General features: G+C 34.4%; 3 protein-coding genes and 1 pseudogene across 4 annotated transcripts; 2 read left to right on the top strand and 2 right to left on the bottom strand.

Moving 5' to 3' along the window:
- The first annotated feature begins 1,761 nt into the window (after positions 1 to 1,761).
- Positions 1,762 to 3,729, top strand: LOC148761758 (putative terpene synthase 6). The gene is made up of 5 exons (XM_088808703.1): positions 1,762 to 2,168; positions 2,276 to 2,494; positions 2,616 to 2,757; positions 3,064 to 3,312; positions 3,436 to 3,729. The coding sequence occupies exons 1-5, from the start codon at positions 1,762 to 1,764 to the stop codon at positions 3,727 to 3,729; spliced, it is 1,311 nt and encodes a 436-aa protein (XP_088664829.1).
- A 943-nt stretch (positions 3,730 to 4,672) lies between these two features.
- LOC148761757 (peroxidase 1-like) lies at positions 4,673 to 7,559 on the top strand. Of its 2 annotated transcripts, none has more exons than XM_088808312.1 (4): positions 4,673 to 5,136; positions 5,531 to 5,728; positions 6,577 to 6,742; positions 6,908 to 7,559. In XM_088808312.1, exons 1-4 carry the CDS (start codon positions 4,792 to 4,794, stop codon positions 7,312 to 7,314), a joined length of 1,116 nt encoding a protein of 371 aa, XP_088664438.1. In that variant the 5' UTR covers positions 4,673 to 4,791; the 3' UTR covers positions 7,315 to 7,559. The 2 variants fall into 2 exon arrangements, with proteins under 2 accessions (XP_088664438.1, XP_088664437.1); XM_088808311.1 differs by having other exon boundaries at positions 6,845 to 7,559.
- A 352-nt stretch (positions 7,560 to 7,911) lies between these two features.
- On the bottom strand, positions 7,912 to 9,033 carry LOC148761756 (desmethyl-deoxy-podophyllotoxin synthase-like). Its single transcript, XM_088808310.1, has 2 exons — positions 8,906 to 9,033; positions 7,912 to 8,751 (listed from the first exon to the last, which is right to left on the bottom strand). Exons 1-2 carry the CDS (start codon positions 9,014 to 9,016, stop codon positions 8,143 to 8,145), a joined length of 720 nt encoding a protein of 239 aa, XP_088664436.1. The 5' UTR covers positions 9,017 to 9,033; the 3' UTR covers positions 7,912 to 8,142.
- Positions 9,034 to 9,043: 10 nt separating this feature from the next.
- On the bottom strand, positions 9,044 to 9,802 carry LOC148761755 (melianol synthase CYP71BQ5 pseudogene; annotated as a pseudogene).
- Between the last annotated feature and the right edge of the window lie 6,654 nt (positions 9,803 to 16,456).

Here is a 16,456-nt window from a genome sequence, read left to right as displayed (position 1 = left end):
AGTAAGTTACATATTCATATCAACTACTTTGTCATCTGTCCATGCGTAATAAAAAATTATAGCTTACTAATAGAAAATTAAAATAAAGAAAAAATAAAAACAAATACAAATAAAAAATTATATTAATAATTTATTAATAAATTGTTAATATTTATATTTTTAATGAAAATAAAAATTAAAAGATTAAAAATAGAAATAAAATAAAGAAACAATAAAAAAATTAAAATAAAAAATCATATTAATAATTTAATAATAAATTTGTAATATTTTAATATTTAATGAAAACAAAAAGTAAAAAATATTATTGAGTTATAGAAATAAATAATTTTTTCTAATTTATTAATTTATAATAAAGGAAACTTTTTGTTTTGATGAAAATAAATTTTATTATAATAAAAGATAATTTGACCATTTTATTATTTATTCTTCAAAAATAAGTCATAATAATAAGGCTAAAATTTTTTTTTAGCCCTCAAATATAAGTTGTTTTTAGAAATAGCCCTCCTCTTAATTTTAACTGTTTTTAGCCAAGAGATAAAATTTTGGGATAAAAATACCCTTAATGAGACTTCTTCATTGAACTATATTTGATGGCATGTTTAAAAATTTCCCATGTTTAAAAATTTCCCACGTAACACACCATGGTGAGAATTTGTGACACGCCACGGAGGAAATATGCAACACGCCATAGAAGGAATATGTGACACGACACTGAGGGAGTATGTGACACGACACTGAGAGAGTATGTGACACGCCATGGTGAGAATATGTGACACGACATGAAGGGAATATGTGACACACCATGGAGAGAATGTGTGACACGCCATGGTTAGAATATGTGACACGCCATGGTTAGAATATGTGACACGACATGTTGAGAATAGGTGACACGACATGTTGAGAATAGGTGACACACCATGGTGAGAAAATGTGACACGACATGGTGAGAATATGTGAGACGACATGGTGAGAATGTGTGACACGTCATGGAAGGAATATGTGAGACGACATGGTGAGAATATGTGAGACGACATGGTGAGAATATATGACACGCCAGGTTGAGAATATGTGACATGCCATGAGGAGAATATGTGACGCCATAAAGGGAATATGTGAGACGACATGGTGAGAATATGTGACACCACATGGAGGGAATATGTGACATGACATGGGGGAATATGTGACATGACATGCTGAGATTATGTGAAACGACTAATAACTCTATTATATAGAGTTATTTTGACACATTTTGAGGGTTTAAGTAGCTATACTTTCGAGATTTGATGTTCAAATTTTTACATTTTAGGTATTTTTTTAGTTTACGTTTGATTACTTATTGAGTGGTTAATTTAAATTATTTTAATTTAATTTTATATTATTTTGTTTTAAATTACTTTAAGAGTAGTATTGCTAATTTCTCTTATTGCTTTTGTAAGAAATTTGATGAAAATCTTCGTAAGTATGTTGATGGCTTCATTCGTATATGTTGCGGTATTTTGACTATATCTTTTTTTACAAAACTCCAAAATGAAGTAATTCTTAGACCATTAGAACGCTAAGAAGAAGGGATACAACTTTTATGTTTACCACTTTACCCAGTTCTGGTCGGATGATGACAACAATATTTGTCTAAATCAGAGCACTACAATAGTATGCATGTACTGAATATGATGCAAGCATATATTTCAACCCTAAAGTACAATTGACGTGATTCTTAAGCCATTATTAAGAACATTTTTTATCACTAGCATGCAATGAAGGATGCTAGCTAATCCAATATTGGATTTTGTATCAGATGTGTTTAACAAGTTTAAGGAGGGTGATGGTGAGTTCAAGGAAGTGTTAGCTAGTGATGTCAAGGGCATCCTAAGCTTGTATGAAGCTAGCCAGTTCAGAATAAATGGCGAGAAAATTTTAGATGAAGCCCTTGCTTTCACAACGAAGCACTTAGAGTCCTTGACAGACCAATCAAGTCCCCATCTTAGAGAATACATAGGAAACGCTTTGAACCGACCTTATCACAAAGGCATGCCGAGAGTGGAAGCAAGGCAATATATAACTTTCTATGAAAAAGAAGAATCGCCCAATGAAACATTGCTCAAGCTCGCAAAATATGATTTTAACCAAGTCCAATTTCTACACCAGCAAGAATTAAGCATCCTTTCGAGGTTAATATTAGTTCTAAGCTTTAAGGATGATAGGTGCAAGGTATTCTTCTTTTGAGATAAACATGTTAGATGATAATTGATTGCAAACTCTATTATTTGTGTTGCAGTTGGTCCAAAGACTTGAACATAGCATCACAACTTTCTTACGCCAGAAACAGAACGGTGGAGATCTTTTTTTGGACAGTTGGATTTTATTTCGAGCCACGTTATGCACTTGCCCGAAACATATTCACTAAGCTGCTGATCATCTTAGGATTTATAGATGATACCTATGACGCATATGGTACCTTCGAAGAACTCCAATGTTTCACAGATGCAATACAAAGGTACCCTTTTTATCCTTTCCTTTTTTATACAAGTCTTTCTTTCCATTTGTTTCACATATGGAAGGTTTTTTCTTTTTTTTTCTTTCGATGATGTCTGATCAAGTAAATTCTTCATGTTTAGGTGGGATATTAGTGCCCTTGATCAGCTGCCCGCAGATTATTTGAAATTTCTTTATGGGGCACTCCTTAATGTTTATGATGAAGTGGATAGAATGGTGAGCATGGATGGGAGATGTTACAGCATGTCTTTTACCAAAGATGAGGTGATCATTCTTTCTTATCCTCCACCTAGTTACACAATTATCGATAGTTTTATTTACATTGATGAGAAGCATATATCTTAGAGTAAAGTTGTGTATATGTTACTTCCAAAGCTATGCATACTTATGATTTTTGTCCCTATGGTTTCAAATTTCACATTTTTTATTGAAGACTTCTCATTTGACTAAAAACTCTATGCCCAATAAAACATGGGACAAAAAAAACATGCACCTTGTTATTTCTTTGATGCTTAAGGGCTCAATGTACTGGAGTTGACACTGAGACTTTACCTTTTTGTGGTAAATTAGTTGAAGAAAATTGTTATTTCCTACCTGGTTGAAGCTCAGTGGACGCATGAAGGTTATATGCCAACATTCGATGAGTATTTGGACATTGCATTACATTCAAGTGCAGCCATTCTAGTGATTGCTGAAGTCTTGGTCGGAATGGAAGAAGCAGATGCCAATGTTTTTGAATGGTTGAGACAAGGTGACAGTAAATCTCTTGCAGCAATAAAAATAATTGCCCGTCTCTATGATGACATCGCAACCAATGAGGTAATATTTATAATTTTATTTTCAAAGGGAAAATAGAAAAATATTCTAATTACCATATTCTCTCATTCGACCAAATAAGCTTTATAGTTTTAGCTAACTATATGCCCTTTGATATGATGGAAGGATGAGGAAAAGAGAGGACTAGTTGCTTGTGGAATCAAATGTTATATGAAGCAATATGGCGTTTCAAAGGAAGAAGCTATTGAAGAATTTCGAAAAAGACTTGTCATTGCTTGGAATGAGCTTAATGAAGATCATATGAGGCCAACGACCGTCCCAATGGAAATCCTTAATCGTGTTCGTAACATTGCATGTGTAATAGATCTTACATACAAGGATGAGGGTGGATTTACCATGTCTGAGAAAATTTTGAAAGACCACATTACCAAAGTGCTCATTGAGCCCATTCCTATTTGAGAAAAGGCATTCCATGTCTGTACAAGTACGACTACATATTGTATTTGCAAGTTAGGTTAGGGTTCATTTTGGTTTGCCTCCTCCCTTTCCTATTGAACATTAGAAGCCTCAACTTCATTTCAATAAAATTCTCACTGGTCAAAATTTGATGATGAAAAGTTTTATCTACCAAAATTTAATTTTGGAGTTATACGTCTAAATTTGCCTGTGCATTTTTCATCTCTTAAAATCAACCACTGATGGTCAGTGCATGGCTATTGTCTTTCTCCCAAATTTAGCAAGAATTTACGCTTCACAGATATTTATCGCTACCAAAGAGTCTGATTAGGCAAACACGTGAGTGCCTAAGAATTTGCCTTTTTCTTTGTTATTTGATAAGTGGATTAAAAAAATAAAGAAAGTAAAAAAACGCAACATCAAAGGAAAACATTAGGCTAACATTAAATACAACCCAAGTAAACTCCAAGAAATATTATTTTATTCTTAACTCATTGGGCCATATAACCCAACAAGTCTTTATTTTTAATTTTTTTTGCACTTTATTTCCATCTCTTATATATATTTTATTTATTTATAATATTGATTCTAACGTACAAAGTTCTTCTCTGATGCCACGTGTTTATTCTTGAAAAGAATTGTCTCATGACGATTGTAGTTGGATTTAGATGAAATTACACGAATTTTAAAAGATATTTTGGTTTCAATTTTCCAATTTGGTTTTTCAAATTAGTTGATTTCCTATCTTTTTCAATTAGTGGTCTTGATTTTGTAACCGAAATGAATATATACAATATTGAATGAGTTTGACTGAGTTATAATTTTGTGATGCATCTTTTCAAAAGAATTGTGAATTAACTTTTTTTTTTTTTTTGCCTATTACTTATAATGTAGGTACTACTTAAACCATAAAAAAGTATTAAAGAAAAAAAAACTAAAAAACAAAAAGAAGAATGAAAGTAGTTACAAGAAAAGGGCAATTTGGTGGTCGTCACAAGAATCTCTTCCCGCGCCTTCTCCTATCTCTGTTTCCAGAAACCGACAAGAAAAAAGAAAGGAGAAAGAATGCGGGGTTTGTCGATCGGAGTGGCCTCGGTACTGCTTACAATCGCAGTCGTAATCTCCCTGAAACGCTCAATAAATGAAGTGAAGGTTCCTTCTTGGGATGGATTCCATAACATTTACCTTGATAATATAGAAGAAGATCAAGAAGAAGAAGAAGAAAATGATGAGGAAACAACAACAACAACAATAACCAGCAGAGGCAATTACCTTGACTACGATTTCTATAGGAACACATGTCCGCAAGCTGAAACCATTGTCAGGTCGAAAATGGCTGAAATCGTCTCTCGGCATAACGATGTTCCTGCTGCTCTATTGCGCCTCTTCTTTCATGACTGCTTTGTCAAGGTAAATTAGCTTTTCTTGATGTGAGCATTGCTCTGTTAATAGCAATTTGGGTTTGAAGTTTTGTGAGTTTTCCCACAATTGCAATTAATTAATATGCTGTTGACTGTGTGGGTTTAGGGTTAACATTAAAAGAAACTTAATTTCTTGCCTTTTGCCTTTACAGTAGTTAACTTTAGCTGTTCTGGCTATTCTAAAGATTTCAAGTTTCTTAGGTTCTTACATCTTTTTGGGCAGTTTTGTTGATTAGATGTTGCTGTTACACCTGTTTTTATATTTCGTAGTCTTTATCTGAATTGTTTGACAGAGTATATTTTTCTTTCTATTGCTCCAATGGTTTGCTGCGCTACTTTTGATCATGATATAGCTCTTAATGTTGAGGTTTTTTCTGAATCAGGGTTGTGATGCTTCAGTCATCTTAACTGACAGCAAAGGTGAACGAAGCAATTTCACTGAGAGGCAAGCTGTGCCAAATAGGACATTGAAAGGTTTTGACATAATAGATTTGATTAAGGAGGAGGTTGAAAAGGCTTGTCCTGGAGTAGTATCATGTGCTGACGTACTTGCACTTGCCACCAGAGATGGCATTCTTCTGGTCTGTTTAATCTCTCTCTTCATAGATGTTCTTTTTCTTTCTGAAATTCCTCTTCCATTCAAGGGATATCAAGGTTCAAAAATTGGAGGGGTCGTTTTAGTTTTGAGTATGATATATACTTGTGTTGGTGTGTAAGGCATAGACTGGTAAAAGAGTACTTCTCTCTGCACAATTTTGTAAATGGAGACTCTGGTTAAATACTCTGGGCTACTCCTCTAACTGGTTGCTCAAAAATCAAAGTGTATAGCAATTTAAGTTGGTTTTGTAGTATAACTGTAATGGGCTGTTTAACAGATATAGGCTTTTACATATATGCTTCTTTCTCTCAGTATTATGCCCTTTTTGTCATTGCCCATGATTATACTTTTTCCAAAACTTCAAGAGTACTGAAACTTCAAAATGATTTTAGATTTCACATTACGCTTGAATTAATATGTCATTAGCATGAAGACAAACAGATGTAGATTGGAATTGGATATTGGGAGGAGGATTAATATCTTTTACAATATTAGCAGTAAGAGTATGATGCTTTCACTGATAGGGCTTTCTATTTGGTACATCTCAAAACTGAATTGTTTGGACTTTGGAGACATGCTATTGTTCTTTGGACGTCTTTCTTTTTGTCCTTCCTTTTGTATTCTGAAAACCAAAGAGAGAAAAAGAAGCTAAGATTGTAGCTGAACATGTTACCCAATCCAGATAACTGCGTGCGTGGTTCTCTTTGCGGATACTCATTCATATTTATTTTCAATGCTTATATCATGAAACAATGTTGCTTTCAGAGTTTATCATTATATATTTGAAAGTATGCTGGTTTCTTAATGCACTATCTTCCGTTTGAATCACAGGTTGGTGGCCCATTTTATCCTGTATTCACGGGTAGAAGGGATAGCATTCAGTCTTACTTCAATGAAGCAGTTGCTGAGATTCCAAATCCTGATGGTAACCTCTCGGAGACACTTTTCCTCTTTGGCCTTAAAGGTTTTGATGAAAGAGAGACAGTCAGTCTTTTAGGTATATACCTGGAATTTTTGTCCCCTAACCTTATCTCCCTCTATATGGTCCTTGAAAAGTGAAACTTAAGATGTCATAATGGTTCTTTCTGATTATCTGAAGGGGCACATAATATTGGAAAAATTAGCTGTGAGTTTATTCAGAATCGCCTCTACAATTTCTTAGGGACTGGACAGCCAGACCCAAGCGTTCCATTGGATTTTCTCAATGAAATGAGAATAAATTGTCAAGAAATTCGTGACAGCAGCAATGGTATGTCTCCTACTGCCACAAATCCATCTATCTCGGAAAGTACTGTCTTCCAAGGACTAACTTCAATTTCCTCCGGAGCTGGTTTTGACAATCACTTTTATCAGAACTTGGTAAGGGGTAGAGGACTCCTCTTTTCTGATCAACAACTAATGGCTGGTGAGAAGACTGCTAGATATGTAAGGGATTATGCCTTTGGTAATGGATCAGCCTTTAGAACAGACTTTGCCAGGGATATGGTAAAGATATCTGTACTCGATGTATTGACAGGATTCCAAGGTCAGGTCCGAACTAACTGTTCCCTGCCTCTCTATGGCTCTTAAACAACAGTCTCCTAACCAGGTTGTGCATTTTGAGATTCTCCATTTCTTTACTAGTTTAATGTACTACTATCTCGAGGAGTTGTACAATTGATGAAAAACTTTTTGCTTCAATACCTTCAACTACTATTAAACCCAATTGTGGAGCAATAATCAAGTTGAGGATGACATTTTGATCTGTTTGTAAGTTTGATCAGGAGAATTCTGGATAAGTAATATCTGTAGTGTACGAGCATGATTTCACTTCATCATTTTTGCCTGGTATTTGGAAACTATTCTGTGTGAGTGTGAAGCATTAATTTGCAAATTCCTAGCTGTCATGGTAATCACTCACAGGCTTCCTAGATGTCGGATTATTATCATCTGTCTGTGTAAAGACTGTTGTCTCTAGAAATGCAACGAAGATTCTGTCAACCCTTTTGGTTGTTGAAAATGGGAATGTCAGAACATAAAATCTTTTAGTTATCATAATCGTCATCTTCTTCTTCTTTGTTTTACATGCAAAAGTTTTGTGTTCATGCTTGTCTCATATTTTAATCTGTCATGAGCAGGACTACAAACTCCATGTAGTCTTGCATATTCAAATAATGGTGTGCTTAATTTGGTTTAGCAAAATGAATTTCACTGCCAGATCAAATCAAGTCAACATAAAGATGGAAGCTAAAACCACTAGGGAATGGGGCACAACAGACAGTGCACAAATGCAGGTTCTGATACATAGATGAACTAGATTTTTAGTGCGTACTCTAATTTGCAAAAACTTGCCCCATTCTTCTTTTCAAGCAAAGTTCCTTTTTTCGCTTAAAGCATGTCGCAATTATTGTTCTGAAGTCACAGATGATGCGGTATGGAAACTAAGCACAGATCTTTTCTTTGCAATGAAGCACGGAAATGTTCAGTCATGTCTAAATCTTCAGGCTTCTTTCCATTAGGAAGCTTCCAATCAAAATGGTAAAGCAGATTTGCAAGTATAAGCTCTACAATTGCAATACCATACGACATACCAGGACACATCCTCCTTCCAGCACCAAATGGAATAAATTCAAAGTCTCCTCCCTTATAATTAATTGAACTATCACAAAATCTCTCAGGATAAAACTTCTCAGCGTCAGTCCAGTTATTTTGATTTTGTCCTATTGCCCATGCATTAATTATGATCCTAGATTTGGCAGGTATGACACATCCGTTAACCTCACAGTTCACTTGGCATTCTCTTGGAAGTAGCAAAGGAGCTGGAGGGTGCAATCTTAGTGTCTCTTTGATAACTAGTCTGAGGTACTTCAACTCATGAATGCCTGATTCATCAACATCTCTTCTACCAGCAAACACATGCCTCACCTCTGCCTGTGCCCTTTTCAATACTTCAGGGTTTCTTAACATTTCTGACATTGCCCATTCTACAACTGTAGATGAGGTTTCAACCCCCGCAAGGAACATATCCTGAAATAGGTAGGATTATTAAGTTTCAATTAAGCATGCACAAAAGACTGATTTTGTGTGTGTCAACATTATGATCGCACCTAGCCAAAATATAGAAAAGAGAAAAAAAAAAAAAGCAATTGACTATAAAGGAACAGACTTTGAATTCACTAACCAGAATAATAGCTTTGATGCTGCTGGTTGATAAGGGAACTTCAAGGGCTCCACGATCCTGAATATCCAGAAGGACTTGAACGAGGTCGTCTACTTCACTTTCTCCTGTCATTGTTGTTAATTTTGTAGCTCTATGTTCCTAAATGATGCTTTCAAGAATCTCATCTACCTTGTTATGCAGTTTTTTATTTTTAGGCCTCATGGCATTGATCAGATGGAGCAATTTTGCGGAAGGATAGACATCAACAACACTGAGACCTCCAAACAACACTACAATGTCCGGAAGAAGTTTCTTGAATGCATCCTGGTGCTTACATTTCCCACCGAAGGCTGCTCTGGAAAATATGTTGACTGTTGAAGAGTACAAGAAGTTCTTAAGGTTGATGGGCGATCCTGCTTTCGATGAGATGGTTCTTACTAAATTAGATATCTCTTCTTCCCTGATTGGTCTAAATGACTGAACTCGTTTCTGACTTAACATCTCCAGCACACAAATTTTGCGTATTTGTCTCCTGTAATCTCCACGGGCAAATACAATATCTCTAAAGTTGTAAGTAATGAACTGTGCAGCATAGAGAAAAGGCCTCTCAGAGAAAACAGAGTCGTGGGTTTTCATCACTTGTTTAGCAGCTTCTGGTGAAGAAATCACAACTGTTGATACTTCCCCAAGTTGCAGAAGCATCACTGGACCATACTTCTGAGCCAATCGGGCAAGGCAGCGATGAGGTTGAGTCCCAATAAGAAGGTGCAAGTTTCCTATCAGAGGTAATTTTGGAGGACCTGGTGGTAGCATTGATGGAGAGCCACTAGATTTGGTATTCATCCATGTCCTCAAAGCCCTGAATGTGAAGAAGAGAAAGGTAAGAAGGAATAAGAAAAAGGGGAGTTGGTTTTCCATGCGAGCAGTGGGAAAGAATTAAATGGAGGGGAAGTTTCCTTTATTGATTATGAATCTCCTCTCTTACTTGGAAACTTGGGTTGGAAGGGTGAGATTTGGGGTGAAACTATGGGGAAAATGCTGTGCCAAGTATATAACTTGATTTTAGTGGTCTCATTTCATATGTTTTGTCAGCAGCTGAACAGTGCTTTTATTGATATTTTATGATTGCTTTCCATGAAGCATGCAATTTGCATGTTATATGTCCCAATCAAATGACCCTTTTGCGTTTTATTTTACTGGAATTAGCAAGAAGTTGAATGCAAGAATGTAAAAGTAAAACGGTTTGTATTCCACAATTAAACAAAAGATATAAAATATAAAAGGATAAATATTAGCATATCACATGCTGTGGGTCTCGGGTCTTCTTCTTCTTCTTCATTCATGGCAGACTCCCAACCTCCACACTCTTATCCTTTGAGAATGACGAATCATGAAAAGAATCCTATTAAGAAGATGTGAATTACGCTCGAGTCAAGCATGTGAGACCAAGAAAGTTTGGCTGTAGATGCTAGATGTACGATTCAACCAGCTCATTAGGAAGAACATGCCAAAGAAGAAGATAATGATGGGGACCTGAAGTAATCGTGATATCAAATTTGAGTTACACTTAGTATGGGTCTCATTTGTCCTGTCTCACGTGTCACTCAAATTGTAAGGAGTACATATTGAAAAGAGTCCTAACAAAATTTCAAAAATGCCAAAATTGCAAAAACAAACAATTATAAGGTTTACAAAGAAATAAATATACAAAAAGATTAGAAAAAATAAGATGAAAATAAGAGAAAAAACAAGGATTGCTGCCCTTCATAATTTTCTCCACTATTTTGTGTCGACAAATCCATAAGAAATCAATTGATTGTTGGGTAGGATTCAATTATTCTGTTAGCACATGACTATTTGTTTCCTTTTCTTTTCCCCTATGGGACATGATTATATGTTTGAACTTTCTACGTAAAGGACAAAATTGTTAGTTCAAACTTATGCATCATTTTATATTAATTGATTGATTTATTTATCACTGAAAATTTTAAATAAATTTTCTTAATTAATAATAAAAATACACATAAATACATGCAAATGCCATCGTGATCTATAAACTAATAATTTTATGTCTAAATATATATATGTGTATTTTCGTATGTGTATATGTATAAATATATGAAAGTATAATACTTAACAAAGTCTTTGAACTATTTAAAAAAATTAAATAAGTTTTTATTCTTTTATTACGTTCAATCAAACTCTTTACTTTTAATTTGGGTCAAATAAATTCTTATAATTTACGATTGATTAACTATCTTTATTAAAAAGTTACTTGTCATCTTAGGTCACATAGCAGTGACATGATATGTTGACATATCATAATTGATAGTGACAGAGCATGATGACATGATCGCGTGACATTTTCACTATCTACGTTAGCATCACATCAATATCATGTAAGTATAAAATGATAGACGACGTTTTGACTAATGGTATTTAATTAACTATTAATTACAAAAGCTTATTTAATCTAAAATAAAAGTATAAGAGGTTGATTGAACGAAATATAAGAATAAAAGTCTGTTCAAAATTTTTAAAGTAATTTAAGAACTTTTTAAAGTAGTGTACCATAGATGAATTTATAAAGTTGATGAGCAACAGTAAAAAACTAGATTACAAGTTTCCAATGAAAGGTAATTTTGGTCGACCCGGTGATAGCTTTGAAGCAAGGCAATTGGATAATTTTGGATTTCATCCACATCCTCAAAGGTAAGAATGAATAAAAAGGAGGGGAAATGGTTTTCCATGCGAGGTTTGGGTTGGCAAGAATAGGCAACTACCGAAGGTTAGAAAACTGTGGGAAAATGTGATTCCTAAAACTAAGGTTTACAAATTTTTTGTTTCATTACTTTCAAATAATAAGTTGATGTTAGTTATCAGTTTATTTAATATATTAATATAATGTCAATTATTGAATTTGATAATACAATTAAGTAATACTAACTTAATATATATATATATATATTAATATAATGTCAATTATTGAATTTGATAAAACTTAATTGATTAATTATCTAAAAATAAAATAACTACATCAAATAGTTTAAAGTTATATATATATATATATATATATATATATATATGTCTTTACGCTTTTCCTATAAAATAGATTTTTTTATTTTGTATTTTGTTTCACATGCACAGAGAAAAACTACCCCTTTTTATTGTGCAACTTCTACTTCTTTATTTTTTTTAGAACATCGATTTTTTTTCCCATGTAACGAGTGTGCTAAATTCTAGTATATTTATTTTCTTTTGCTTTTATAGTAATTAGATCATGTTGCACTTACCATTAGGTATGTCAATAGGTATGTTATTTGTTATTTTTTATATACCCAAACTTAGTGGCAGATCTAAGATTTTGGACGAGGGTGGTTAAAGGGTAATCATATAAGATTATTGATTAGGTTAATGATTTCATTTGGAGCAAAACAGATGAATAGGCGACAATGCGAGACGCCATATTACAACCTCATTATATGTGACACACCATGCATAAAATGTGGAAAAGTGATGCACCATTCCTAAAATGCAAATATGCCTCACACCATGCCTAACATGCTAATATGCAATACGCCAAGCCTTAAAGCAAAACGCAACGCGCCAACTCTAATAACTTAAAAGGCAAAACGCCAAGCTTAACATGCTAAACTGCCAAACACCATTCCTAATGGTCAACTGCTTCCTTCGTTAATGACACCAATCAAATAACTCCTTAACCTTAATTTGATAATTTAGCATACTCATTTCAAACGACGCTGTCATGAATGCTTGCTATCACACACATTCAATTAAGTTATGAACTCTACACATATTCAAGTAAATATATTCAGAAATGCTCAATCAACATTGATTTTTCCAACTTTCGACTTCACCCTCACAACAGTTTGAAAATATTTCTAAAGCGAATTCCTTCTGCTTTTTCACAATCATCTTCTACTTGACTTTGAATTGTCTCGATAGCAGAATGTCTTCAATATATGCAACAGTAAACATCTCATAGCTGTAGTGATCGCTTTGTCGATGTATTACAGATTTTAAGGGCGATATCTCTAGTGGCATTGGCATTAAATCTCATTTCTTGTGCCGCGTATAATTGAAATAATTGGATTACTGGTAGATGATGGGCATCAATGTACTAAGGCATTGCATTTGATTTTGATGCAGTCTAGAGGCAATAGCAGCAAAAGTTTGTGTAGAGTCCACCATCTTTATCCCTAAATTCACCAAGTCAATCTTTACAAAAATTCAATGCTCATCCACATTACATGAGGTGAGAATGTAATTAACATCTGTCCATTTTTTTCTTAGGTTGGTAAATTACCCTACACATAAGACACCAACCCAAGCGAAATTTACGCATTCATGGGGTCAAACTTCTCCACATATTGAATGCTTAACATGTGGATGATGTCTTGTAAACAAAATTCAAAGTTGTTAGCCATCAGTAACTACAACACATAGAGAGATTATCATAATTACAGAACCCTTAAACCTAAATTTATGAAGAATGCCGTATCAACCGCACAATAATGCTTACTTGACAAAATCAACTTTGAACCTATAAGGCGCTTGGAAATGACATTGACGCATCCATCGATTTGTTCAGACCTCATTTGGTTGTCGGGCTTCTCTAAATGCATGAAAAGCTATAGACCTTGATCCATTAATATCCCGACATTGCGCTTGTGCATGTAATATACCACGAAGAAATTATGGTCGGATTAATTTATATCAAAATGCAGATGCATGAAATGTCAATTTTTAACCTTACCTTGCCCACTCATATTTCTCTGCTTAACATAAGATGACGTTGGTGACAATGATGGTGATGAGCTACCTTTAGACTACTACAATGGTGTCTTCTCACTTGTAACAACCTAAACCCGAGGGTTCGTGACCGACGCATGAGTTCAACAAGGGAAGCCTGCGAGACCCAAGTAAGCCTCAGAATTTCCAAAGATACATAACCAAGGGATTTCATAATAACATTCAAATTCAAATGCATAAGTGTTACCCTTGACACATAATTTGTATACAATAACTTAGACATTTCTCACAAGGTCATACATTGGCTATCATAGCAGGTTTGTATCATACAACCTTTATACAATTCAAATGGCACACCATGTGTGACATATTTACAAATAATTGCTTATTCCGAAGCATTTCATCAAATATCATTCACAGTGGTGACCACTTATTCATATTTCGAATCATATCATGCCATACTTGATATATGTTATCATAGTCAAACAAAATCAAATGAGTGGTTTTACGCTAGACGTAGTCAAATCACGCTTACTGGCCAATCAGTAGAGAATCGAATCATGCACATGCCTAAGCAACGGGTGGAGAACAAATCACACTTAAAAATAAGGCAGCTAACGGAGAATCATATGATCGACCAAAGTAATAGCCCGACAGTTGCCATCACTTAGAGTAATCTCAATGGATGCCTTTAAAGCACTACAGGCGAAAATCACAAGCGAGATTAATGCTGTCAAGCCCAGCTCTATAATATGTTTACTGTGCCATTCCTACATAAGAATGCATGTTTGTTTACTTGGGTACCTCGAAAATCGTTAAAGGACGGTATTGTACCAAATGGTACAATTAAGTTGAATTAAGCCTCGAACAAGTCCAAATAGAGATTTTAAAATGAAATTGAGAATTTTAAAAGCCCGTAATGACTTAAAATGGTGATTTGGAGTTCGAGGACCTATTTGGAGTCAAATTGGAATTTTCATGACCTAGGGGCAAAATGGTCATTTTGCTACCCAAGGTTAAGATGTGAGTGTTGGATGAAATTTTCGACTAAGATTAATCATTTGGAGTATAATTTGAGTTTGAGAAGTGAAAACTTTTAATTTTGGCATTTTTTTGAGCATAAGGGCAAAATAGTCATTTTGCCACCTCAAGGGCAAAATTGTAATTTTTCACCACCCAACACTTGTCCAGCACATGGATTTTACCCAATATTATCATGGATAATTGAGGAAATTTAAGTGGTGGAGAGAGATTTCTTAATGGGTAAGTATGACACATGGACCAATGGAATGGTGACATGTGTCAAATTTTCATCCATTTATTATTTTCCTTATAAATCAGCACAAAACCAGCCCATTTCTCATTTATATGGCCAGCCAAAGTAAGAGCAAAGGAAGAAAAGAAGAACAAGAACCCTAGAGTGAAAATTCAAGAGAAAATTGGTGGATTTCAAGTAATCAAGTAATCAAAGGTAAAATTTCTTGATTTTGACTTGTGATCTACCTTTCCCATGCATTATTTTGCATTTTTCATGGTTGAATCACAAGATATCATGAAGTATAGTGTGCTGATCAAACCCCAAGAGAGAGAATTTGATGATGATTTAGGTAGATTTTTAAGATATATGGATGTTTTTAGTTGTTTATGGTGTTAAGTGTAAGAATTAAGCTTGAAATTCACATATTCCTCATGAGTTCATCATTGGCCGAATCTTCCTTGTAGAGTGTTGATGGTGGATTTGATTTTATTTCAAGTGAATTGGTTAGGAAATGATGAATTATGGTAAGAAAATCAAGTAGGAAAAATCATAGTGTTGATGCACTCACCATGGCCGAAATTCTCAAGAAGAAATGTGAGGATGATTTTGCCATATTTCAAGTTATTTAATTTGTGTTTGATGATTTGGAGTATTGAGAGAAAAATAGAATTATTTGGAGTTGAATTGGACATATTGGCCAATTAATCGAGTGATAGATCGAATTAGGCCAATACCATTTTATTTAGGTACACAATTGAATTTGTGTAGAACACCGTGTTTAGACGATAATCCGAACAATTTACATCCCATTTCATGCATTAGTATAGAGCCTGAATTTGTTTTATAACAATTTAGCACAAATGTAGTAAATGGCTTATTGTGCATTATGTCTAAGTGGTGAGCATTCTGGCAAAAGTAAAGAGATAGTACCCGAGGATCAAGAATCGGAGTACTTGAAATTCGACTCTCGAAATAGTGAGTAACCTTATCATCATCTTGATTATCTGAAGTGAATTTTAACTCGTTTTTGTGATTTTATGGAAAATGATTTTAAATGGTAAATCTTTATGTTTTATAAGCAAAATGTGATTAAATGAAATGATTTTGTAAAATTGTCTTGAAATTGAAAGATGGTTTTGAAAATGGAGTAATTTGAGACTAATTACTGTGTTCTAAATCATGGTTTGAACTGAATGGCTTATGATAATATTGGCATGAATGGTTGAATTGGTAAATGTGCTGAAAATGTATGAATTGTTGATTTGCCTTGAGAGGCTGTAAAATAAAATAATTGCTATGTCATGTTATTGCAAATTTTATTATATGGTGGGTTATAATTGGTTGCTGCAGTGGACGGGTTTCGTGGACCAGCCTATTAGAGGGGCACGGTAACCCTATTATATTCATACCTCAGTATGAGAGGTGCTGTTAGATAACTCCTAAGGTTAAAACTTTAGAGTTTACTTCACGCCAAACCACCACGTGAGGGTGAACTCAGCCAACGCCAAGGAACGACTATGTTTTCAAAATAAAAACATGAT

The sequence above is a fragment of the Theobroma cacao genome, chromosome 7, assembly GCF_053813885.1.
Source record: "Theobroma cacao isolate CCN51 chromosome 7, ASM5381388v1, whole genome shotgun sequence".
Classification (NCBI taxonomy): Eukaryota; Viridiplantae; Streptophyta; class Magnoliopsida; order Malvales; family Malvaceae; genus Theobroma; species Theobroma cacao.
The sequence above is the reverse complement of the archived record's forward strand: the minus strand, read 5'-3'. Positions and strand labels throughout refer to the sequence as shown.

Coding starts and splice junctions, on each gene's coding strand:
- LOC148761756 (XM_088808310.1), bottom strand. CDS start 9,016: ATGACAGGAGAAAGTGAAGTAGACGACCTCGTTCAAGTCCTTCTGGAT. Junction 8,752..8,905: donor GCATCAAAGCTATTATTCTG/GTTAGTGAATTC, acceptor TACCTATTTCAG/GATATGTTCCTTGCGGGGGT.
- LOC148761758 (XM_088808703.1), top strand. CDS start 1,762: ATGCTAGCTAATCCAATATTGGATTTTGTATCAGATGTGTTTAACAAG. Junction 2,495..2,615: donor TTCACAGATGCAATACAAAG/GTACCCTTTTTA, acceptor CTTCATGTTTAG/GTGGGATATTAGTGCCCTTG. Junction 3,313..3,435: donor ATGACATCGCAACCAATGAG/GTAATATTTATA, acceptor ATATGATGGAAG/GATGAGGAAAAGAGAGGACT.
- LOC148761757 (XM_088808311.1), top strand. CDS start 4,792: ATGCGGGGTTTGTCGATCGGAGTGGCCTCGGTACTGCTTACAATCGCA. Junction 5,137..5,530: donor TTCATGACTGCTTTGTCAAG/GTAAATTAGCTT, acceptor TTTCTGAATCAG/GGTTGTGATGCTTCAGTCAT. Junction 5,729..6,576: donor CCAGAGATGGCATTCTTCTG/GTCTGTTTAATC, acceptor TTTGAATCACAG/GTTGGTGGCCCATTTTATCC.